General features: G+C 43.4%; 1 protein-coding gene across 11 annotated transcripts in view; it reads left to right on the forward strand.

The window, feature by feature from the left end:
- Positions 1-25346, forward strand: part of Zbtb20 (zinc finger and BTB domain containing 20) — a 795981-nt gene that overhangs the window by 709258 nt on the left and 61377 nt on the right. For 8 of the 11 annotated variants that reach the window (XM_057764033.1, XM_057764031.1, XM_057764034.1 and 5 more), the window contains 3 exons: positions 15877-15977; positions 17955-18006; positions 23879-24066. In XM_057764033.1, the coding sequence (XP_057620016.1) occupies positions 17987-18006; positions 23879-24066 (208 nt within the window). In that variant the 5' untranslated portion in view covers positions 15877-15977; positions 17955-17986. Of the gene's footprint in view, positions 1-15876; positions 15978-17954; positions 18007-23349; positions 23513-23878; positions 24067-25346 lie in introns of all 11 variants that reach the window. The other 3 variants (XM_057764040.1, XM_057764041.1, XM_057764039.1) reach the window with 2 other exon arrangements.

Consider the following 25346-nt stretch of genomic DNA (forward strand, 5'->3'; position numbering starts at 1 on the left):
CTCTGCAAGCTCTGGACCCACTTGGCTTGGAGGATGCATTGGCTTGAGAACTATTGGGAGAAATACCCACGTCTGCATACCAGACTCTAAACCCAATATGTAGCATTCATTTTGAAAGGGAGAAAACGATCACCACATAGGAGACTGTCGTGGATGCATTTCGTTTTGTCTCTCCTGAGATGGAAGTGTCTTTTTAAAGCTTCCTGCACCCCCACAGCAGTAGAATGTTTTACTATACTGCTTTAACTAGGACAGATTCTTCAACAGAGCTGGTTTGTCTTATTTGTTTTGCTTTTGCAGATTTATGCTTACCAGGGATTTTTATAAACAAGTTAGAAGGAGGAGAAATAGCCAAGATGTAAAGAGTTCAATCAGATAAGCGTGCATAAGCTTGGTGGTGGCTTTGTGGGCATGGAGCCTCTTCATTAGTACACGAACGATCGTTTTCACCTCAGGCATCAGTCTGATGTGAAAGGAGACATTGAAAGACAAAGAAAGGCAAAAATATTGCTTGTATTTTCCCTTGGATAGATGAAAAATACTCAACCTGGGTATATATTCCATGGCTTCTTGAGCTAACAACACAAGCACCAGACACTGATCAGAAGCAACTGATAAGCACTGCTTACCTAAACAAGGAGGGGGAACTGCCGCCTCCTTGCTCTTTCTTTCTTTCTTTCTTTCTTTCTTTCTTTCTTTCTTTTTTTTTTTTTTTTTTTTTTTTTTTTTTTTTTTTTTTTGGTTTTTCGAGACAGGGTTTCTCTGTAGCTATGTCCTAGAACTAGCTCTTGTAGACCAGGCTGGCCTCGAACTCACAAAGATCCGCCTGTCTCTGCCTCCCAAGTGCTGGGATTAAAGGAGGGGGAACTGCCGCCTCCTTGCTCTTTCTACAGCCCCACTAATTCTGTGACTGGAAGGAAGCCAGCCCTCCTAACGCCTGGTTTCACATGCGGGAATACGCATTTCCCTGCTGTACCTGTGCTCTACGATAGTTTAGACACAGATAGGGATTCAAAATCTTCTGAGGTACCCAGGTACCATTCCGTCAAACCACCCTGTACTTTCTTCAGTTCCTCTGCCATCACTTTAGAGAATTCTAACTTGGCTTATTCTAGCAACACTGCTTTTTTGTATCTTGATTACCAACTGGCTTCTCAATTAATTGCTTTGGAGAAGTTTATTTTATAATAATTAATTGCTGGGTTCCTATAAATGAATCCAGTAGTTAAGATGGGCTCTCAGATGTATCCTAAATATTATACAAATACAGAGAAGCTTACCAGATGGACATCTACATCTTCTTGTATGACTGCTAGAATACCTATAAAACTGCCTCAGACCATATTAGGCTTTTCAAATTTCCAGAGCTTCGGACATTTGTTGGGAGGTGTAAGCAGTGTGCTGAGAGTTGCTCATTTGGCCCCATGAGTTCAAACTAGCAATTCCCACTATCATCAATGACCCCACTTCCATCATCAGACCAGTTACTACTAACGGATTGCCTACCGGCCTCAAAACCAACTGGACTTAGTATTTTGCTGATGTTTTACTCAGTGTAGAAGAGAAAGAACATGGTGAGTGTCTGGCATGGTCCAGCTCCCTTTAGTAAATAAGGAGTCCATCATTGACAGCAGACAGTCAATAAATGGTTATTGAAAGGGGCAGGAAAAAGTATCCAAAAAATAACCCTCACAGAATCATTTGGAAATATTAGTTCCAAACTTGATACAGTGCTGTGTGGTTTGTTGCCCACATATGGTTATTATGATCTACTTGTCAGCAATGATCCAGAAATACTTTGCTGTTGCAATGCAAAGTAACATCACAATTCATTTTTACACTGTAAGTGTGTGTGGCCCACCAAGTCCTTGCTGAGATGCCAGACTCACCACTGTGAAGAAACTGCTGACATAGTGCCTAAAATCTCAGGTAAGTGTAGTCATCTCACACAAACATGGATTGAGCCTGGTGTCTAAAACCAAGAGGAGAGGCAAAACTCTATTCTTCCCTAAGTAGGAACCATTTGGCAATATTCACAACAGTTAGAGGGAATAGCCTTTGTAGAGAAAATTGTGGTGTCTCAAGGCTGTTTTTATTAAAACATTTAGTCCACCAGCATACCAATTTTAAGAATAATTTAATTCGCACAGCCTATGAAATAAACAGAAGAGTCTAGCCCCGACAGCTGCATGCCACCACTGCGATCCTGCTGTGGTGCAGGGCGAGTCAGTGGTCAAGATCCCTCCCCACTGCTCTGCATTTGCATATTTGTGAGGGGGGAAAACTAGAACTCATTTCCTTTAATATCCATATGGCATGTAGCAAAACCACCAGAGAATACTAATCAAGATTTTTTTGGTCAGCTGTAGCCAGATGTTCAGGTAGTAGTAATAATAGAGCTCTTCTCTTCTCTTTGGTCAGCTGTAGCCAGATGTTCAGGTATTAGTAATAATAGAGCTCTTCTCTTCCCTCTTCTTTCCAGATGTTCAGGTAGTAGTAATAATAGAGCTCTTCTCTTCCCTCTTCTCTTCTTTTACTTGTTTTTTTCTCTACTTCAAAGCTTTCCTGCTTTTATGCATTGGGGTCACTCCTAAAGGAAGTAAGCAAAGTTCATCCGATTTGCAGGAACACACTCTGCTTTGACAGGTGACTATCTCATTGTGCCTTTTGGTAGCTGGTGCAATTGAGGAGCTTGTGGAATAGCCAGGCACTGGTCCTCCAAGGACAGTGCTTGGTTTGAACTAGTCTAATCCACTGTTCAGAGTACAGAGCAATCAAAGGAGAGAAGAAAGTTTTCGTCCTGTGTGCTTACCCCAAATGAGTAGCAGGATGTAATCTCTCTGTCAGTAATTTTCCATAAAGTTTCCCATGATATCTGGGGGTACTGACTCCTGGGGGTGCATACATTAAAGTTAAATCCTGGGTGTGACTTCCCATAAGAGGAAAATATGAGGCAGTGAAGAAATACAGACATAGATATCTTTGTAATATTTTTCCTCATAAATATTTTAACTGTCTATCCAGACCCCATTTGATCCTCAATAAATAGAATGATTTAATATCTTTAGGGGTTGGGGAAATGGCTCATTTAGTAAGATTGCTTGCTTTGCAATCATGAGGACTTGAGTTCAGAACCCCAGTAACCCACATAAAATGCTGCACATAGCTGCATGTGCCTGCAATCCCAGCATTGGGATGCAGAGACAGGGAGATCTGCAGGACTCGCTAACCATCCACTCTTGCCAGATGGTGAGGTTCTAGTTCAGAGTGACCCGTTCTCAAAGGAATAAGGAAGAGAGAGTGATACAGGAACAAACAGGACAAATGTGGGTACCACTTAGAGATGAAACATACACACACACACACAAAGAACTTATCTTTGTGACTTTTTTAAGTCATGCTTTCAGCGTTTCCTATCACTGGGACTTTGGCTAATCATCTTAACAGGTGGCTGGGAGGAAATCCCGTGTGAAAAGTCCTCATAGTTTTTTTTTTTTTTTTTTTTTTGGTTTTTCGAGACAGGGTTTCTCTGTGGTTTTGGAGCCTGTCCTGGAACTACTCTGTAGACCAGGCTGGTCTCGAACTCACAGAGATCCGCCTGCCTCTGCTTCCCGAGTGCTGGGATTAAAGGCGTGCGCCACCACCACCCGGCTAAAGTCCTCATAGTTTATAGCAAAACAGAAGATATGCTCATGAGAGAAGTGCAAACCCATGAATGTAGATTCCCCCCCCCCCCCCACACACACACACAGAGAGTAGTTCAGGGACAGTGTGTGATGCTATATGTCCTGCATGGGGAGACACTGAGGCCCTGTTTTCAGTCCCTTTTCACTCCCTGGAAATTTATACAATAAATAGAGCCAAGAAACTTTGGAATATACTCTGGTGAAATATAAAGGAGATGAGAAAAAGTCCTTTGAAACTCCAATTTAACCAGTGCAAGCGAGCAGCCAATACAGTGAAATAACTGTCTCCTTTGTCCTTTGGGTTTGATGTTTCTGTACACTAGGAAGGAGTCAGAGAATATATCTGCCTTGTGAGTTTGGAGCCTTTACTGTTTCAAATACTTTTCAGATGAATGCTTGTTTCCTGCACTTCCTTAAACAAGTTCAGTTAAACATATTGGTTGTGCCATGATGCATGATTATTCAATACATTACAAAATACAGGAAAATCAATTGGGCCATCCCCTTTCTCTCTTCTCCCCCTCCTGTCTGTCACACTGTGTAAGGAATTGAGAGTGTGTGTGCATATGTGCATGCATGTGTATGAGTGTGTCTGGGAGGTAGACAGATTCCCTACCTGGAAATGGCTTGCTATTATTAGATGTTCAGTTACCAGGGGTTATGTAAGACAATTGAAGCTCTGTTTTTTAACAGAGACATGATTCATGCTGCTTGTAGTAACAGTAACCACCTCCGAACGAGACAGAAACCAGACGCAGACAAAGGCTGGAGAAATCAATGCCGACTCCGTGCACCATTCTCCTGATACCCTCTGCCTTTCAGTCAGGGCACTTAGGTTATCAGGAAAGGAGGCTCCTGCTAATTCTGGACCTTTTCTGTCTCCGGGGACTGCCGGATAAATTCATGTGTCTGGAGCTAGGCACAGGAAAAAACAGACTTCAGGAGCAGTGACATCCCATCTTCCTCCCTAGGACCTTGCCAGGATTCAGACACTCCAGGCAAGGAATAGTACCCGCACCTGTGCTAGGCACAGGACTCTTCGTGCCTTCAAGTTAGACAGCATAGAACTTGAGTGTTGGGCTCCCGCACTCTCAGAACTTCTCCAGGCAATGCTTTCTGCATGCTATTGGAACAAAGAATGAAGTGGTATTAGAGTTGGTTGGTACCCCTTTAGTACAGCATCTCTCCAACTTATAGAAGACACAGACTCGCTTCTCAGCCCTCACACAGACTCAAGACCCTCCCCTGCCCTTCAGACTACACCAACTCCACACTACCCATAAATTTGCACATCAGCCTCACAACTGTGTGGGACAGGCAATGTGTGTCAAGACCACTTTTCAGGTGAGAACCAGCTCAATGTTTAATGGTAGTGTTCTTTGTCCGTGATTTTATAGGCATGTGTGTGTGTGTGTGTGTGTGTGTGTGTGTGTGTGTGTATTCCTAGCTGTAATTTTACGTATATCAGGTTGGTGACCTGACCAGGGTCACGCAAGTCCTCTTTGCAGATGCAGAGAGAATTACAGATCTTGTTCTCAGTCTGGGATTCTCAGGTTTGCTACAAAGTTTGGTGGTAACCAGAACATTTTTGAAGAAAAATTAAAAATTTAAAAGAAAAAGAATTTTCTGCTGAAAACTGTGTTTTAGATTACACTCATTTGCCAGGCAGCTGAAATGCCTCCCCTCCCCTCCCTACCCCAGGCCTTAAGCATCTCATCTGTGGATCATGAAGGGAACTCACTCTTAAAGAAAGTAACCATGCAAGCGTTCCTGTGTCTGCCCCAATGAAGTAGCACGTCCCCAGCAGTGTTTCCCGGTCCCTACCAGTGACATCCCAGAAAGATGTTAATATCCTCGGCTTCACCCAGACCCTGGAAATAAATTACTTTGGCTACAAAAAGAAGCTGATTCCTGACTGCCAAAGCCTCCCAGGACTCAGGAAAGAGCAGCCCTGCCCAGCTACAGCTCCATAGGCAGGCTGCCCTTCCCTCCCTCTCACCTATGTAAGCACCCCAAAAGACAGCTCTGTGTATAGAAATGACAGACAGCTGTCTAGCCATATAGTCTCATCAAGCCAATAACCCCACAATAAAATTTCATTTAAAGAAATACTATTATTGATTACTAGTAATGACCAGCATCATGATACAGCATTAAGACTTTAAACTATGGACTATACAGAATTTCATGAATATTTCTGCTATCTCATATGTTGTTTGCCTATTTTAAGGTAAAACATTATTAAACACTCTCATTTATAAAATAGTTTTTAATTAAATCCTCTGTATTTTAATCGAGAAGGGAAGTGAAATACTTCACAGACTATATTTCATGAGTACTTTACTCTTCTTATAAATTATGAAAGTCATCTGTTGCCATAGTTTTTTCAGGAAGAAAGCTGTACTCTTCCGCACACAGTCAAACTCCCTGTTCGTGCACCCAGAAACTGTGTTTCTAGAGCCAGTCTCGGCACAAACTCACTATTAGGAACTAGGTTAAGTCTCTACTTCAGATAACATCTAATCTGTAGAACTCAGAGTCCTTTGCTATCTGGTTTCTCCGCACTGGCCTAGGAAGGCCTGCCCTAGGCTATCTATGTGGTGGCAGGAACCAGTTTTATGAAAAGACAGAACTCACTCTTTGGGGGTTTGTATTGCGCAAGTGACTGCCTGGCTGCCCCAGCTTGCACAACCCAGTGTGTCTCCAGACTGACTGGAGGTGAAGGCTAGTATATGGGTGAAAGGTGGCAGAGAATTCTACAGACATTTGTTGCATGCCCTGTCTTTTATTTTCATCAGGTTACCATGATTTAATGATCATAAAAAGAAATTTTCCTTGGTGTAAAAGCATCTTCCAGGGCTTCCCTTCATGGCTTGTTCGCTGTTCCGTATTCTGTTATCCTTCTCTCTGTTTGGTATCAACTAAGGCAGAGTCTTAGAGCCAACAACAACAGGGCAGCTTTTTGTGGGTCTAGTCATTTTCAAAAGCCTAAGAGACACACAGTGGCATGTGTAGAGGCAATGGCAATAATAGTAGATGGTGTTTCTTTTCAACAAAGTATACATTCTTCCTGGGCTTTTACCATCCTAAACAGTCCCTGGAGGTTTAGGCCTCCAGTAACTGTGGCAACCAATAACGTCGTTATGACATCCTACTTTGTGCAGAGGCCTGCAGTAATTGTTGATGTTTCAGTAAACTGTGAGGAGGCCTAGAGGATTGATACTCTTCCAAATGATACAGAAAAAAGACAGTAAACAATAACTAGTTAAATGCTAAGTCAGTGTCAGAGGTCAATATTGGGCAAGGCATTCCTTACAAGAAGGTTTTATAAGGAATGTGTCACTTCCTACAGATCTTGAGTAGGAAGAAAGTTGTGGTACAAAAGGAAAGGTGACAATGATGATATACTGTTATTTCCAAAATGGTGTGTTCAGAAGCTAGGGATACAAATGTGTTATCTTTCTGACCCCTAGAAATTAACAGGTTAATTTAAATGGAGTATTAACAGAAAGACCCTATATATAGTCACTCAGTGACTTTCACCATAGGGGAAAAAAAGCTTTCCCCTAGTTTTCCTCGGGCATTTTCTTAGGTGAAATAAAATTCTATTAATCTAATAAGCTTGGGCAAATATAGATCCTCAGCACCTGTCTCCATGTATTTGGTAAGCATACAAGAGAGAATAAAGCATTCATGGCTTCCTAAATTTATTTGACCAAAACATTTTTAAGATTTTTTTAAGTAATTTTTGGGTGTGTCCTTGTGCAGGCTTGGAGGCTACGTGGAAAAGCATAAGCACAAGTGGAGGTCAGGCCGTGGAAGCTGCCGGTTCTCTTTCTAACCCAGGGGTCCTCGGAAGCTTCCTTGGAGTTGGCAGGAGTTGCTTTTACAAATTGAGCCATCACACCAGCTCAACGTTTCATTTTAAAACTGAGTTAATGTATGTAGATGGCAGCTTAGTCTGCATGTATTTCCAAGCACCTTATGTGTGGCTGACGCCAGCAGAGGTCAGAAGAGAGTGTGGGATCCCCTGGAATTGAAACTCCAAATGACTATGATTGGACTTGCAGAGTCTGGGACTCGAACCAGGGTTCTCTGGAAGAGCAGCCAATGCTTTTAACATTTGAGACACCTTACAAAACTTACACACACATACACACACAGACCTTTTTCTTTCTTATGATTCTTCCTACGGTACTAGTGTTCTATAAACTCACTCTAAGGCATACCACCTTAAAGGATTTGGAGATCCTTTAAAGGAACTGAAAATCAGATGAGAAATTATGTTGTACTGATCAGTGCTGTTGAGAATGAGCATACCATTGACTGCAGAGAAGTATCAGTGATGAAACCGGTAGGCACAAGTGAGGACTGGAGAGGAGAGCCTAGGAGGGGAGGATCAAGTGTGGGGAAGAAAACCAGAGGTGCTTAAAGGAAACTAGAGCCCATAAACTTAGCCTGCTGCTGCGTGTGATGGCATAGCAGCCGTGCTCATCAACTGAGAAAGAAAACAGAATGAACAGGACTTGGCAAAAGTCAGATACATTAAGGTTTGCACATGGAAACAGTGGGCAGGGTTGGAGGTCCAAACAGAACAGGTAGAGGGGACCTTGCACCAATGGCAGCAACAAGCAACAAGTGGTAATCTTGATTTACATGGTGAAGAAATTAGTGGGAAACCCTGCACATCAAAGTTGAGAATGAGAAACCTGAAGGTTCCCAAGGACAGAACTCAGTGGTCAGTGATGGACTGAGGTCAGATTGAACAAAGATGATGACATCCTTCTTTGCTCCTGTCAGCTTTGTGGTCTATGGCAAACAGTGATCTTTCCTAGACAACCTCAGCTTTCTTGTCTATGTATAAAATACTTTGAAAAGTAAGACATGAAGTTAAACAGTGAATGAAAAAGTATATTTACCATGTGATAGCATTTAGTTTATGGTAACCAAAATTGTCACCAAGGTGAGGGAACAGAAAAGGGAAAGTGAAATTCTCTTAGAGTGTGTGATCTGAACCAAAGCTACTGTGATGTTTCCCAGTACTTGTTTTTCCAGAAAAGTATAATGGTTAGTTCAGGAAATACACAAGTGACAATACATAAAAGAATGATATATCAGAAATCATTCTGGCCCAAAATCATGCATCTGTTAGGATCTTTATGGGGCCTGTGACAGGCTCTCTAGACAGGAAAGTATCCATTAAAAATGACTTAGAAGGAAAGGGATGGGTGTGCTGTAGCTAGGTTTTCATTTAAGCCAGAAAATATCATGATCCTCTATGTCACCTGATCCCCAGTTCTCTTGTTTTAAATAAGAATGAACTACCTGGAATACCAAGACTTTGGTGATATATAACTCTTATTAACTGTTTGTAAATTATCAAAGACAAATCAGGGGTCTCTATGGAAAAAATTAACATAGATTTACTGTGACAAACAGTCAGACTGTGATTTCACTCTCTGTTGGCAGGGCCATTTCTGGGGTCTTTGAGCCATCCGAGGTATTTCTCTTGGGCACAAGGATTAACTGGTGGTTAATTAATTAACTAAAATGTAAAACTGGAAATGGGTCTCACAGCATCAAGAAGCTGAAGCTGGAGTTCCTGCTCAGTCTAGCCATGCTGTCTTTTGTGCCTACCTTGTTTAGTGGTTGTCACCGGTTTCCATCAGGTGGGATTATTAGTAGTGACTTGGGAATTTATTCCAGGTAATTAGTTAAAAAGTTAAAAGTCAAATAGATTTCTTAAACAAGTTTAATGGCTTCCCAGGGTGATGAGCTATGTAGTTCCACATTTTTCTTCTCGGGAGGCTATTACAGTTTTAAGAGATCCTGAAATCATAAAACTTATCCTTTCTTTTTACAAATGAAAAGTGCGATCCACCTAGAGGTCAAATATCTCACCTAAGGTCATCCAGACAGTTGAGAATTTTCATTCCCCTCTCTTACTCCTTTGAATTCTCTTTGAATCTCTCCCTTTCCCTCTCCCTCTCCCTCTCCCTCCCTCTCTCCCTCTCCCTCCCTCTCCCTTTTTCCCTCTCTCCCTCTCCCTCAACCTCCCTCTCTCCCTTTCCCTCTCCCTCTCCCTCTCCCTCCCTCCCTCCCTCCCTCTCCCCTCGCCCTCTCTCCCTCTCCCTCTTCCCCCTCCCCTTCTCCCCCTCTGTGTGTCTTTCTTTCCCACCCCTTCCATTCCCCCCCATACACACACACACACTGGACTCCTCACTACTGACTATCTCTTTTCTTGCATTTCCCCTTGTGCTGTGAACTCTCTTGTGCCTCAGAGTCTGAGCTCGTGGGTCTGTGCATTAGTAACCCTCACCACTGACTCACCACTTCCTTTGTAGGGAAGAAATGAGGGAAGTAGAACAATTTTAAATTTCCTGTGATCTTTGAGACAGCTTTTTCTACACCTGGGAATTGCTGTTAGACAATTAAGGTTAGTAAAGCTCATTGAATTTCTCAGAGGAAAGGTGTTATTTGAATTATTACCAGATAATTATTATTAAAAATAACAATAATGTAAAAATGGGAACGTGGCATGTTTGAGACATTATCATTTTGAAGTTCCAGAAGTTGAGGGAAGTTAATGGAGATCTAGAAACAGTTGTTTGTTGTTGTTCACAGAAACCCCTGAAATTGTAATGTCTAATGGCATTACAGAATCAGAAGCCATGTTGTTCAGCTGAACTGCCCCCTCGAAAACAAACCCTATTAGAATAGAGAATGTCAGATATAAGACCTATGATATCCAGACCTGTAGCATCATCATCACCTGGGAACTTGCAGAAACGTAGAACTGCAGACATGCTGACTCAGAAATCCTGGTGATTTGTGTGTCAGTCAGAACTTGAGACTGATAGAAGACACTCCCATCTTGAATTAGAAAGAGATTGGGAAGGAGTGATGCATATTGGTAATTTCAAGGCCAGTTACTTCACAGTGACTCTAGACTCCCAAGGAAATGACTCCCGGTAGGGTCATAGCAGGAATCAGCAATGCACTTGTGCTCTGTGAGAACTAGTTCAGAGTGACAGGAACACGGATTCCGATGAGGTGCCTGCAGAGTCTAGCCTCGCTGTCTTCAACTTTCTCATCAAAGACTTATTCCATGAGCTCACTGAGTCATTGTCCCTCCTCCGCACACGGGGCATATTACTCAATATAGCTGGGAAGGTCAAATGAGAATGTTTTCATATGTGCAAATGGGTGGTCCCTGAGAGAATATAGATGTTCAGTAAATAGTCGCTATTGTTTTCACTGTGTCGTTTATGTCAGCTTCCACCCTGAAAGTACTCTTCCATTTTATGTTAGAGTGAGGAGCAAAGGCCACAATGAAATCAGCCCTCAGTAGACAGTTCCTTAGGTGACATGTGGCACTGTGTTCCATAGCTACTCTGAGCCAACTTCCAAGGCAGGTGTGCCCAGATGCCAGCACAGCAGCAGCTAAAAAGAAGTGACCCTCTGTCTGTTCTGCATCTGACACCATCAAGAGACATGCTGGGGTCCGAGTATGGACTCTGTAGCCCAGTAGTGATGCAGAAGCAGAGAGAACAGCTGGAGCTCCAACGTCTGGGTGGAATCTGTGTCACCAGCAGCCCCTCAGAATTACCTTTTAACTTAAAAACTAACTGCGCTGGATATGGAAGTCATTAAAAGGGAATAAATATGAAACCCTATGAAATCACTTTCACTGAGTCTTTTTTTAAAGTCTAACTACCCTTTAAGCAATCAAACATGATGGACCACGCAGTAGCACTGATTAATAGACCCTCAACTGTGTGCGGGCACCTGAGCGGAGAAATAAGGAAATGGGGTAAAAGGTAGTTTGCCAAAAACTGGAAGATCATAGCAGCAGGATGTGAAGGAAAGGGGTTTGATTAAAGGACAGGAAGATTATGCCTCTGTTTAATTATAAATTTCACAGTTTTAGTAAACTATTATGTGTCCTGAACATGTACATTTAACTAATTACATAGAAGATATCTGTGTATTGCCAGGTAATTGTTCACTGCAGTGTGGGAGAATATTGATCAGTGATTTTCTTTATTACCATAATGTAGTTGCCAGGAGATGAAAAAGAAGATAGTTCAGTGTGGCAAACTGTTAATAATCTCTAGCCAACAATTTGTTAGAAAGAGCAGTGAACAGTTTCTGGACCCAATTTTGCTGGTAATGTAGCTGCTAAGGCAAACGGATCAATTCATAGCACCTCTCGACTATACAGCCAAAAAAGGGATTGATGGATATTACCGTCTTCTTTCTCTGCTGGGCAACAATGAGTTGGCAAGGCCTTGTGGTACCACAGAGCCTATAGAATAAACTGATGTTTAAGAGGAAGATCTCCTGACCAGTGAGAATGAGGGCTAGCCCCTAGAAGCCCTGATCTACTTGCCGTGGTAAGCACCACTATCCCAAGACAGTTGTTTTGGGTTGTAGTTTTATTTTGGTTTGGGTTTTTTGTTTGTTTATTATGTTTTAGTTTTTCATTTAGAACTAAGAAAAAATGATTCTGTTTGAGGTCAGGAGAAATGGAACAAAAAATATTTCTTCTATTCCTGGAAGGAAACAAGACAAGAAAATGAGAGGTGACTTAGGGCAGCCATCTGCACGTTTCTAAGGAGAAAAATAAGTGCAAATTTAAGCACGTCCAGAGCGTGAAGAGTGAACAAAGCTAGCTGGGAAAAGAAGTGTTAATGCAGCAAGACTGCCAACCGGCCATAATGAATTTAACCCTAGAGTTACTGTAGCCTGTTTCCAGCAGGACCTTAGCTGAAGTGTGAGGAGCCTCATCCTAGTCTTCAGTCTGCATTTATCACTCCAGTGGTATTTTCAGTATTAACATAATTATTACTGTTGGTAATATTAGAAAAATCTGCTTCTTCACTTTTATGATCCACTTTCATTTTAAGGTGTTATTGAACTATAAAATGGTATTTATTTGTTCCGTTTGTTGAAGCTAATAACTGAAACAAGGTTGTTATTTTTGAAACATAGTATACCAGCAAACTCTCCCTGTCCCTAGTCTGGTCTTTTGGTCTGGTCATCATCTTGATGGTCTGGTGGGCTTATTGGTATTTATCAGGCACTGATAGATGTTTAAAGACACAAGACCTTTTATATCAGTTATCCTTGCTTAGTTGCTAACAAAGCTAGGACCTTGAGAAGTTGTTTCCCTTAATTTCCACATAGGAGCCTGAGGACAGTGGAGTGGATGAACTTCAGAGCCCTTTCAGTTCATCCTCAGTTTCTATGCCTTCTAAGCAAGATTACTTATTCCTTTGGAATTCCACTCAGCCAACATCAGTGGAGCACACATCCATATGCAAGGAATTGTAGTCTGGAGGTAGGAAAAGAGGAATGATCCATATTCTACACACTATAAAAGGACATTGCCAACACCCTATAGCCAAAGACAGAGTCACAAGAGCAAAGTTCAGGAAATGCATTGGACCATAAGTCTACCTAATAGCTGAGACTTAAGGAGAAAGACCCAAGGATACACGGATACAGGGCGAGCTGTCCATGTTTAAGCTGCCTAGAGAATGTATAGCTATGTGTATATATGATTGGTCAAAGGAGTGTGACATAATGGATAATAGTGGTAGACTAGCACAGAAACCCAGCAAGGCCTGTCTGTTCAGATTCTAGCCGGCCTCTCTGTGCAGCATTCCTTCTACCTGGGTATGGACAGGACCATTCCTTAACCTGAGGTCTGAAATCCACTTCCAAACAAGGTATGCCAGTACATTATGCCCTGTTGCTACACCGAAAGGCAAGGGAAGATTAGAATGGTATTTTTAAGCTTTGCGATCTGCTCTTAGGAAACGGGTTCTCATTTCTATCTTCTGCTCTGCAGAAAGAATCTCTTACTTCTGTGACTTGCATTACGATGAGAGGAGGCAGGACAGAGGGGGACAGGAAAGGGTCAGAGAGAAAATTTGCCTCTAAGGCTATTTCTGAAGGGTCCACCCTGAGATATTGTCTCTGATTTTCAAGAGTAGGGAGAGAAATGATACAAATGGTGATTGGAATCACTAGAATATTTCAGGGGATCCTGCAAATCAGTGCTTGAGGATTCAAGGGCATTTATTTCCCTTTGAGAAACGCTTCCTAAATGAGGTGGCATCTAATGGCCCATAAGGAAGCTGTATATAGGCACTGGAGTGAGAGAAAAATGCATGAACAAGTGGGAGAGAGTGGGGCCTTGCTGATGTAAAGAATGAACTGTCGGAACAAGAATTGAAAATTGGATCAGGGCCTCCGTATAGCATGCTCAATGTCAAGTTGAGACACTTGAATTTAATGCAGTAAACAAAGGAGTTTTGCACACAGGAGGAACACATTTTTTGGGTGGTGCTCTAGAACACTAATATAGCCATGGTAGAAATGTCAAATGCTGGTGTAAAATGAAAAGAAACTAGCAGAATGGAGGCATTCTGGAAATGTCCTCTGATGTTCTGGCCACAAGTGGTAAAGAGGTAATGGTGTTGGGTACCAAAGACAAATAGATTGAAGAAAGTTGGCCAGAGGAAGAGCTGCAGACTTGGCAGCTGATTGGATATAGAAATGCAAAAACATCAGGATAAATGCTCAACTATAGACAAGCCATGGAGTAGAGGTAGCACAAACTCTGAGGTTGCCACAGATTTGGAGGAAAAAAGTGAGGTCTGTCTTAAAATTTCTCACTTTAAAGAGCCTGGTAATACTTGACAGAGATGTCAAGTTTCGAAGAATTCGAGACCCTGAACTGCTCATCTCTTCCAAGGGTCTCCTAGATACAGTATGCCCAGTGGGTGAGCAAATGGTGAGTGCCCTGGGCACTGGCTGACTTAAGAAATGGGTCTGTAGTGCTACAGAAAGAAGAGCTGGAGATAGAAAGTGCTGTGGACTCTCGGGGAAAGTGCTTGTGGAGGTCCAGGCAGGTTTTCTAGACAAAGCCTGTGGGGTAAAATGTTAAAGAATTTACCTTTCAAGGCAAGAGGAGAGGGAAAACAAAGTACTGAACTCAGAACAGCAGACTGGAGACAAGAAGACAATCAGGACAATGGCTTGCCCAACCACAAAAGTGGATCAGTTTCAGGGACAAAGGGGACCCTGAGCAGAACAAAAGGCAGGAATGTCAGGGTTGAGGGGGCAGTGAGCTGGAGGCCCCTGCAGACAGATCACAATCTACATTTTCTAAGACTGTACTCCCTGGGGTTAAAGATAAAGAAGGGAGACTCTTCAGTTCTCTGCAAAGGGAACCGAGAGAAGGCAAGAATCCAAACCAGGTAAGTGGCTGTCTTCAGGCAAAGCAATGCCTGACTAGTAGCAAGGGAGAGACTGAAGGGATTCAAAAATACCAGAGCTGGGATACACATGGACACCATGCAGTACTGCTCAGCCTTTCAAAAGAAGGCAGTCTTATTGCCACAACATGAGTGAACCTGGAAAACACTAAGTGAAATAGTCCAGGCCTAGAAAGATAAACATAGCATGCTCTCTCTTAGAAATGGAATCCAAAAAAGTCAAACTCATAGAAGCAGAGAATAAAATGGTGGCTAACATAGGCTCTAGGGATGTTCAAAGAATACTAAATTTTATTTAGACATTTTTCTAGTTTAAACAAAAATTTTATTCTAGACAAGACATAAGTTCAGAGATTTTTTCCCCTCTTCTCCATTCTCTTCCTCCAGGCAGCTGCTGAGATTTACAGTTTACTGCCTGCTCTAGGATAATTAAAAAAAAAAAAAAAAAAAACTATCACCACAAAACATAATATGTGAGGTAATAGATATGCTAATTAGCTTGATTTGTCTATCCTACAATGAACACAAACCTCAAAACATCATGATAGCATTATGCTATATGTTCCACAAATAGGCATCATTTGTGTCGGCTAACAATCAACCAGTACGTGTGAAACGTCAGAAGAGTTGGCTGGGCCAAGTCCAAACAAGGCTGTCCTCAGTCTCTCTGGTGTAACCTCCACTCAGTTTCCCAAAGCTGCTTTGCACTGCAACGATACGCCAGTATCTCAGACCATCCCAGCAGTCAGCAGAAGCACTGTGGGAGAAAGATGCAGAACCAGCTGCAGTCATGTATCTTAGTTTATCTCTTTCAAAAACTGTTAAATAAACGAGCAAAGAATGCTGTAATCATGACCTACTCATTTAATGACCTTGTTTGTTTTGTTTTTTGTTTCTGCTAGATGCAGCCGCTCTCTGTCCCCTGCCCCAATGAACATCTGCACTAGGCCCAAGCCTTGGAGTGACTTACCTGAAGAGTGACACCGTTTGTCTGAAATCTATTGTAAGTACCTTACGCCTCCAGTGAACTAGTTTACTTTAATAGATGATGGTGGTAATGATGATGATGATGACAAACCACACAATTGCAAAAGCAGGTACAATTACAAGTAGCTTCAGCCTTTAGATGCACCTTCATCTCTTAGGTGACCAGTCCCAATACCCACAGCTGTCTTCAGCTACCAGCATTCATTGCACGCATGCCCAGGTAGTGTCCTCTCCCATCTCTCTCCCACCTCCTGGTGGCTGCCTCATGCATGCCTCTCCCAGGACGGTGGCAGCTCCCCTCCCCGTGTTTATGCTCATCATTTGCCAGTCTATTGAACCTTGCAGTTGCTTGTGTTTCATGTCACCCAGGTCAAACCTCTGCGCCAGCTTAGCCTGCCTATGCCTACCTGATCTCTAGGACACACCCCATGTTGTTGCCTCCTTGCAACTGTAAGCAGCCAAGGCTTCCTTTTGGGACTCTACGCTCCTTCCACCGTATTTCCAGCCCATCAAGTCAGGTCTGCTCTGCCCTCTGGGTGCATGGCTCTGTGTAACTGATAGGATTCCTTGTACACATGGCATTTCTGTAGAAATACATCCCTCACAAGGAAATAAGACAGGGATGGAGAGTCAATATCCACAGGCAACTAATGAAAATTTACTAACTAATCATATTAAAACTAATAGAAAAATATATGCTTTTTTCCACGAAGAAAAGCCAGAAATTTGAATTGTTTAGACGCTCTGCATGCAAAATAATTATACATTTTAAAATGAAATCTCCTTTTAATTGTACTTACTAGTTTTCCCGTACAGTAGAAGGCAGGTAATGGGATGGTGATTTAATGAAGTCTCTGTTACTGGAAAACGCTAAACCTGGGAGGCTAATACTCCTCTTAGGTTCAGGTAGGACATTTCATATTCATATTACCTAAGTCTTTAGCTAGTCTAGCATACCTCAAACCCAAAGAAATGAAGCCAGAGTTTTGTTTTGAGTCATTTTACCTGTATTGCATTTGGTCTCTTGACAATTGATGACAATTGATGATAGCTGGTGTGTAGGTGATAGACAGGCCTTTCTAGCCAAGATGGGGAATGAAGGGCATTGAGGAACAAGGGCTTTACAGACATGAGAGAGGACCATAAGTTGTTTCTTTTGCCTATAATCACACAGGGAACTTAATTGCATAATTTATCCTTATGTTCAAGCACAAGGAGTCCCTTAGAAAGCCTCACATCTGAATAGTTTCTCACATCTGAGTTTTGCTTCAACACAGAGTGATGCCTGTGCCAAGAGCACAGTCACGCTAGGGTATAGACGGTGTCGAGGTTTGCGTGCTCTTTGCGACTCCTCCGTCCTTGTGCTGCAGAGAACGCAGGCCTCGACCTAAGAACTGGTACCTGATCTCTCTTGGAATTGCAAGGAAATGCCCAGTCAGCTGTTTTTGCCTCAGAGCGGTGTTTTATCTTTCCCTGGGCCCGGGGCATGGGCAGGTTGGCTTATAACCCTAGCAGTGTCTGCTCTTCAGAGACTGCTTCCTTACATACATGAAAGAAAATAGTCACCAAGGCGGGAACAATATAAAAATGGGAACTTTACAAAAGTGGGTCCCTTCCTGAGAGCTGCCAGGGCTCTGCACCTGTTCCCAAAGTTTGAGAGGTGATGGTTGAGGCGAGTGCTGGGTTTTCTCACATCACCTGCACACATGCTCAAGCCTGCCGACTTCTCCTTGCTGCGTGATCACAAAGTGAGAGGATGTGTATAGAGGTCTGGCACGGCAGAGATGAGTATGTCTACTCCACTAAAACTTGCTGAGCCTTCAGTGGGTGCCAGACACTATTCTGGGCACTGAGATATAGCAAGGAACACAAACAAATCCCTACTTGTGAGCTTACATTCAGTTTCCCTGCTCTATAAATGACAAACAGACAAAATAGGTACATAGAAGCTAACCAAGGACTGATTTGATTTTATTTTCCTTTTTCCTTCCAGAAAGTATAATTGAGAGGAAAAGTGTGAAAGAAATGCAAAGGGGAAACAATAGGTATGCAAATGAATCTTGCCACCCCACCTCCCAGTCCCTGTCCTCGCGCATGACCCAGAGGCTTCTCAGGACTCCAGTACCCAGGCTCACCTGTTCTCTAACTTCCCTGAAAATCAGGCCTAAAGAAGACTTCTATAAGAGTGTGAGCACCCACCCTAGTGCCATCCTGACTCAGTGCAGAAATGTGCCCGTTCTCGCCTTCCAGTTCCACTGCGGTAAAGATGAGGTCAACAGCTCTCCATTGCTACTGATCTCTGGTGCTTCTCCATCGCTTGAGAGTGACCCTTGGTCTCATCCACACCTTGGGACGCAGCTCCTTCAGCAGACTCCCTTCAGTTAGAAGCTTTACCTATAGCTGGGCAGTAGTGACACACATCTTTAACCACAGCACCTAGGAGGCAGAGGCAGAAGGATCTCTATGAGTCTGAGGCCAGTTACAGAGCTAATTCCAGGATAGTCAGAGATGCACAATGAAACTGTGTCTCAAGAAAAAAAAGGGGGGGGGCTTTACATGTACCATTTATTTCCTGCCAGGATCCCGACTGCAGTGAGGAAAGACACTGAAAAATATTGTAAATTAGCCCTGCCAAGAAGAAGGGGGAGAAGAGATTGAGATAATAAAATGCTTTAATCATGAAAACATTTTAAATTAATGTGAGAATACTGGGCCAAGTTGTGAAAGGATAAATTGTAGGAAGGCATGATAAGCAAGAGTCCTGTAGGTTGGTTTCATGAATAGCCTATAGTGTTCAGGCCGATGGGCCACTGCAGGCCAAGTGCAGCTTGCTTGACCCTCAGCTCCAAGAAGCCCTCAGTACAGCCACAGCAATGAGAGGCATGTGTGAACAGAAGCGAGGTGGGGGGCGGGCAGTGTGGCCAGGGTGGAAAGAAGAGTTTGCTCACTACAACAACAATCCTTTTGCCCTTGCCCCTGACTGAGATATTCAAAAGATGACTGCAGGGGGCACGCCCTACTTCCACAGCTAACTGAACACCACAGAACTACTATTTTCCAAAAAGCTCTCTCATAGACTTCTTGCTCCTGGGCCAGCACTGTGCTAAACACAACCTGGCTCTTCTCTTTTATTCATAGCTACAGCCCACAGCTGGAAGGTATCGCTGTTCCCATTTTATGGATGGGGAAGATGGAGACTCCGAGATGCAGACTAACCTGCCTTGGGCAAGTGGCTGCTAGCTGGTGGAGCTTAGTTTTCCTAAACCCCCTCCCCAGGTGGTAGCAGTCCTTTACTTCCACCCCACCCTCCCCAGACACTACAGTGTGAAACAGAGGAGGGAAATAGTTGCCACTTCAGAAAGGCTGATCTAAATGACTGAGTGATTATTTATGAAAGGGAGGTTCTGAGTAACGCTTTCCTAGCCACACAGCCTGCTAAGTGGGAAGCTGTTCATGTGCAGGAGAGGGTGTGAGCCCACTGAAGGGAGAGAATTGGGAGAGAGAAAGAGAGAGAGAGAGAGAGAGAGAGAGAGAGAGAGGAAGCACTTGCCTCTCCACAGACCCTGGAGACTGATAAGAGCTCACGCAGATAAAATATTTATTTTTCCGTATGTTGCAAAAGCATTGCCATCTCTGTATGTATGCAGTATGTGTGAAGGAGTGTGAACTATATACATCCAACAGCACCATTCCGCCTAATTTCCATGCATTTAACATGCTTAATACCTAGCAGCGCGTCCATATGTTTTAATGCATATTTCTTTGCACAAACAATATGGTCTAGTTAGGCAAGAGCCAGCATCCTCCACAGCCTTGCTCGCTGCTATCTTTCAGCCCGAAACTTTCTGTCAGGACCAGCACAGGGAGAGTTAAAACACAGAAGGTTCTGCTGGCTAGCTCAACTGCCCTTCACCTTAAAACGCCTTCCTATTTCTTGAAGCAGCCTTTTTCTCATAACAGAAATGTTCGCAGTGGGGAGATGAAAATGTTTTTGTTCTCTTTGGACAATTGGGACATGTTCAGTCAGAATGTCAGCACTGACCGTTGAAAGGCGGGTGCCTGCGGCCACACTTTTTTTTCTTTTTGTTTCTTTTTTTTTTTTGAATGCAGAGCTCCACCAGTGTGGCAGGAGGAAACGCACAGTGATTGGCCTGTTTTTTTGTGGAAGTGTTCTGGGGACACCCAGTTTTGCTTTGCATATATTTACGAAACATCTGCCCCTTTCTTGTTCTGAAGTCTCAGTCACAGCCCCCTTCCCCTTTCCCCCGGGTTTTCTTTGTTGTTGTTGGCCTGTCTGACTTTTTCGTTGAAGTTTTCATTTTCCGGATGAGGGGCCACCTCATAACAGTGTATAATTTTAACAGGGAGGGAGAGAGAGAGAGAGAGAGAGAGAGAGAGAGAGAGAGAGAGAGAGAGAGAGAGAGAGAGAGAGAGGCGCACAGCAGGCGGGGGAGAGAACAAACTTGAAAGAGACTGAGAGCTTGGCAAACCAACCTTTGGCATGGTGACCAGGAGGAAGGTTCTGGTAGGAGTTTGTTCTCTGAAATGCTGCCTGGAGTCAGCCAGTGTGCTGCTGCCCTCTACAGGTTCCAGGGGATAGTACAAGCTACAAAGGCTTGTACAGACACATCCTCAGATGTGCCATGTTTATACAATCCTTTTTATGCAACCAGAGAAGGCATTTTCAGTTAATTACAAGAGAGCTTGCTCTTTCCTCCTTAATAAACCACAAACTGAAAAAAATGGGTCATAGAACAGCACCTGTGTGTGTCAGACAGATTGGTGTTATGTGTTGCTGTTTCTTGGCTTCAGAAAAAGGAGTCTTTCCAAAGAATTGTGAAAGAGGTTAGGGCGGTAGAGGAAATGTTCGATGGTCAGTGTGCCGTGCTCTTGTCTGTGACTGGAAACAGCCATGGTAAAAGGATAACTATAGTGACACTAAACAAATGAGGGAAGGAGCCGGGAAGGTTGGTCTTGAAGGTGTCCTTCTTGCAGAGGAGGCTACAATGCCCCTGTGCCATGGACAGACGCCCAAGGTGATCGTAGACCTAAAGTGAGGCACAGATATCAGGCAGGTATCAAAATCCAGTTCAAGACAAGAAGCAAGGACGTAAGCAGTGCAATTTCTCCAGGGTTAATTTAGAGTCATTGGGTGGTTTGGCAGCACTGGGGCTTGGAAAAGAGTACCCTTAATTCTCCGAACCTCATGTCTGAAACCAGCTCAGGCCTTGTCTGTAAGCACCAGAGGTCATTTTCTTTTCTGCTACATGATAATGGTCATTGGTGTTTTGTCCCTATATTTAGGTGAATTACAAGGACCAGCCACTCTTATTAAATACTCTTCATGTAATCAATGAAAAAGCAACCAATCCAGGTTGATTCCACTGCTGCATAAAAACTAGGAAACTTAATTGAGATTCAGACTGGGACTAGTCTCCAAGTGTACTTGAATTTCAGCTCTTTTTAATTCCATCACCAAACAGCTATTGACTGGCTGCTGTGTATAACTTGCCCTGGTTCACAGTATAGACTAAAGAAAGGGCAAACTCTGGGAGGACAGGACCCACACTGCTCGGCCCATAACTTGTGTAACACGTCGCAGCCACATGGTATTTGTAAAGTGAATGTGTGAACGAGTGAATGAATGAGGCGAGAGGAGCAGAAAGGATGAAGAGCAGGAATATATCAGTAACTAAAGTCTTCACCTTCCCACAGAGAGCTTATTCTCTCCTAGAAGTAATAGCATTGGGCTAACAAGGTGAGGGCCAGTGAGGAAACACGAGTCCTGAAAGAACTGAGAGATTCCAGGATGACACAGAGAAGAGTCATCCTTGCTGAAAGAGGGGACACACAGCAGCATATCATGAAGCTGGCATTTAATAAGTGTGGAGGGTACGTCTCTTTTCATCAGGCAGAGAGGAGAAAAGACTGATCAAAGCAAGAACAGTGATGAGTAAAGTGGAAGAGCCCAGAAAATACATCCCAGAGCTCTGGGAATGCTAAACAAACTCCAAGGTGGCCAATGTATGGGACCCGTGAAACAATGTAGGGCAGAGAAGGAATTGACCTTGAATGCCAGGCTATCACTTCCTGAAGGATTTACTGATTGGAACGCAGCAGGACAAGGAGGTTAAGGGGTGGTGAGCAAGATAGTGGACACCAGCATCCTGGACAGGGAACAGACTTGAGAGGACTGCAGGGTAAGCTGAGGCCGAGGAAGGTGAACGCTGCACCTGGGGCTTCTACAGCAGACCACACTGCAGGAAATAGACACCTCAGCAGAAGCACTGGCTCTCCCAGGGGAAACAAGGGGGGAGGGGGACTTTGGAGACTTTGATCTTGGATGCTTTCTTAATCTGATAAACCAGAGTAGCAGATTCTTGGGGGTCCCCAGGTAGGCATGGGATTCAAGGGTTAGTCCCAGAGTTGCCCCTTCAGCAATGAGACTTGTTTTTTTATATGTTGGCTTTCTCCACTTTGAAAAATGTATCAGAAAGCCCCCTTTCCCCAATTCTAATCTTTACCATGCTATTTCTGCCTCATGCCCTCTGAAGAAACAGATTTGATTTCACAACCTGTTGGACTAAAAACACAGCATACTAATCATAACACCATATTCTGCGAGGGCAGATTTGACTACCCAGTACAACACATTTCAATACGAAATATTCTGTATACAAGTCCAATGCCATGCTCATAGAAACAAGGAGAACATGGAAACATAGCGACTTACAACAAATTATGTCCCACACATAATCTATCCAAAAAGAAAAAAAAAACATACTCTCTGGTTACATAGTGATAGAAAAAGACACAAAGCCACAGAAACTGGGGACCTGTTCAAGGAGGAACTCCTAATCCCTTTTTTCCTGGGGTCTGGGGTCCATCTGCTCTAGATGTTGATTTGCTAGTTACTATCGCTGGCATTGCCACGGGGAGAGGAGCCCTGAACTGACTGATAGCTGAACTGTTTCACTTTCTACTCCTGACACTGAATACCACCACCACCTTTCTCCTGCCCAGCAGCAATCTCTTTCTCACAAGGCAAATGCCACTGGCACTCCTGAACGCCGGGAGCCTGGACTAAACCTAAGAACAAAGAGCAGCTTAAAGCCTGGATGAATAAAGAGGGGGGTGGAGAGTATGTGTGTGCTCCTCCCCCGCTTAGCTGCAGGAACCTGAGCTCTTCCTAACCACTCTTCACTTTCTACACCACCCCTCTCATCTGTACAGCCTGCAGGTCGAGGTTCTGATTTGAATTATGAATTGACTTAAAATAAAACTAATAGGAACAGGAAAGTGGGATACTCCACAATGTGCTCCAAGAACAGACTTGAAGCTAGAAGGAATCTTGTAGGGCCCTCTAATCTAAGCCCTTTATTTTGCAGATGAGGAAACTGACGCCCAGAGAGGTGGAGTGAGGTGCCCAAAGCCACACAGCAAGTTGCAGGCACAGCTAGTACCATAGCTCAAGTCTCCTGACTCCCAGTCCATTGCTCTTCCCATTACTCCACGGGCCTGTCTCTAAGCTTCCCGACAAATGCTAGAACGGTAAACCTCCACAGCATTTTTTCCAGACCATGTTAAAGCTCTAAGGGGGACAGGATGCTTTCTTGGATAATGTCAGCCATACGTAGCTCAAGCTGTCTAAAGTTCTGGGACAGGGTCTTTTTATACAGCCAACAGAGTCCAAATGTGGTGCTGTTTGCTTGGCCCATATGCTTTCATGTGTTCCCAGTTAGGCCATTACTGGAGGGAAAAAAACAAGAATCAGCTTGTTTTAAAACAAGGGACATACTGGACTCCCTCCCATCCCCCTTCAGAAAAAAAAACTCAAGTTATCTTTAACAGATTCTAAAAATGCCTTTTCCCAAATATGCAGTCAGTTCCTTCAAAGGGCCCTTTGTTTATTCTCAGGAAGAAACCCAAGACAGCTGAAAACCAGAAGGCATCTGAGGAGAATGAGATTACTCAGCCGGGTGGATCCAGCGCCAAGCCGGGCCTTCCCTGCCTGAACTTTGAAGCTGTTTTGTCTCCAGACCCAGCCCTCATCCACTCAACACATTCACTGACAAACTCTCACGCTCACACCGGGTCGTCTGACTGTGAGTATGCCAGTGAGGTGACCGTGTCTCCCCAGTGCCTGGCATGGGTCTTCTCCCCCGCCCCGGGGTTCTGGCTGTTTTGTATTCAGAGCAAGCTGTTTCCATTTGGTCTTCCAGAGTAGCCAAGAGTAACATGCCGCCATTTTGATCCAGCCAGCATCTATATATTCTCAAAGCCAGAGTTTCTTTTAAAGCCAGGTGACCAGGCATTTGTCCTCGAAGTGCTGATTAGTTACATGGGTCACATTCTCTTTCACGAGAAAGTCACAAAAAGAAGTTGTATTGCGGCTTACTGATTTTTCTTGCTCTCAGTAACAGCACTTCTACCATTACTAAATGGAACAACCAAATATGGACCTCAGAAGGCCAGTGAGACACAAGGAAACAACCATTTCCAAATTACATAACCCGAGTCAGATTTGCATTAGTTATTGGAGTCTCATGTAGCTTGGCTGAATTTCGGTCTTTCCAGTTTTTAATTTATTTTGAAGTGGTTAAAGGATAGCATACATTTACAGAAGAAAAGAGAATGGCTTCCAAGAATCCAAAAGCCACCCAGACTTCTCATAGCCAATAAGAACACAGGTTAAAAATATTTTTTAATTAAAAAAAACTGCCTACGGGCTAAATTTGGAAATGGGCACTTAATGAGAATCGTCACTATTGAAATCACTTCTTTGGTGTTTATTTTTGCCATCTTCTCACTAATCTAGAAGTCACTTCTTAAATTCTATTTTAAGAAAGTTGATAAATCACATTAGAAGGCTGTTTTTCGTTTCTCGAGTGTAACCCAGTACTTGAGAGAGGAACACATGTGTTGACAATACCAAACCGAAAAAGTATTCCTTTTAGCTTCAAGATGCCCAACAAGTCTTCTGAACTGATCTCTCCACAGGGTGTCTGGTAACAGGCAGAGAGCTGGCATAATAGAGTGAGTTAAATATACCAGGAAAGCTTTATTTCCCAAAAGGGCTCCATTTATCCTGTTCCTCCAAGACAAATTTAAAAAAAAAAATCTCCATTAGGAAATCTTTTGCTGTTATTTCTCTCACAAAATAAATGTAAAATTCTGCAAGGAGGACAACGGGTGAATCTGGGCGATTCCCTCCCCCACTCACTTTGCCATCATAGCCTCTAGACAAGAGATGTGAGCTGGGGCAGGGGTTGGGCTTCAGCCACACTCCAGCTGTCACTAGAAAATGGAAAGAAAGTGAGATCTGAGTCACTCAGTGCCATGTGATCTGTGCAGCCAAACTTGTAGCTTCTGTTTCGAGTAGAGG

This window comes from Chionomys nivalis, chromosome 3 (genome assembly GCF_950005125.1).
Source record: "Chionomys nivalis chromosome 3, mChiNiv1.1, whole genome shotgun sequence".
Classification (NCBI taxonomy): domain Eukaryota; kingdom Metazoa; phylum Chordata; class Mammalia; order Rodentia; family Cricetidae; genus Chionomys; species Chionomys nivalis.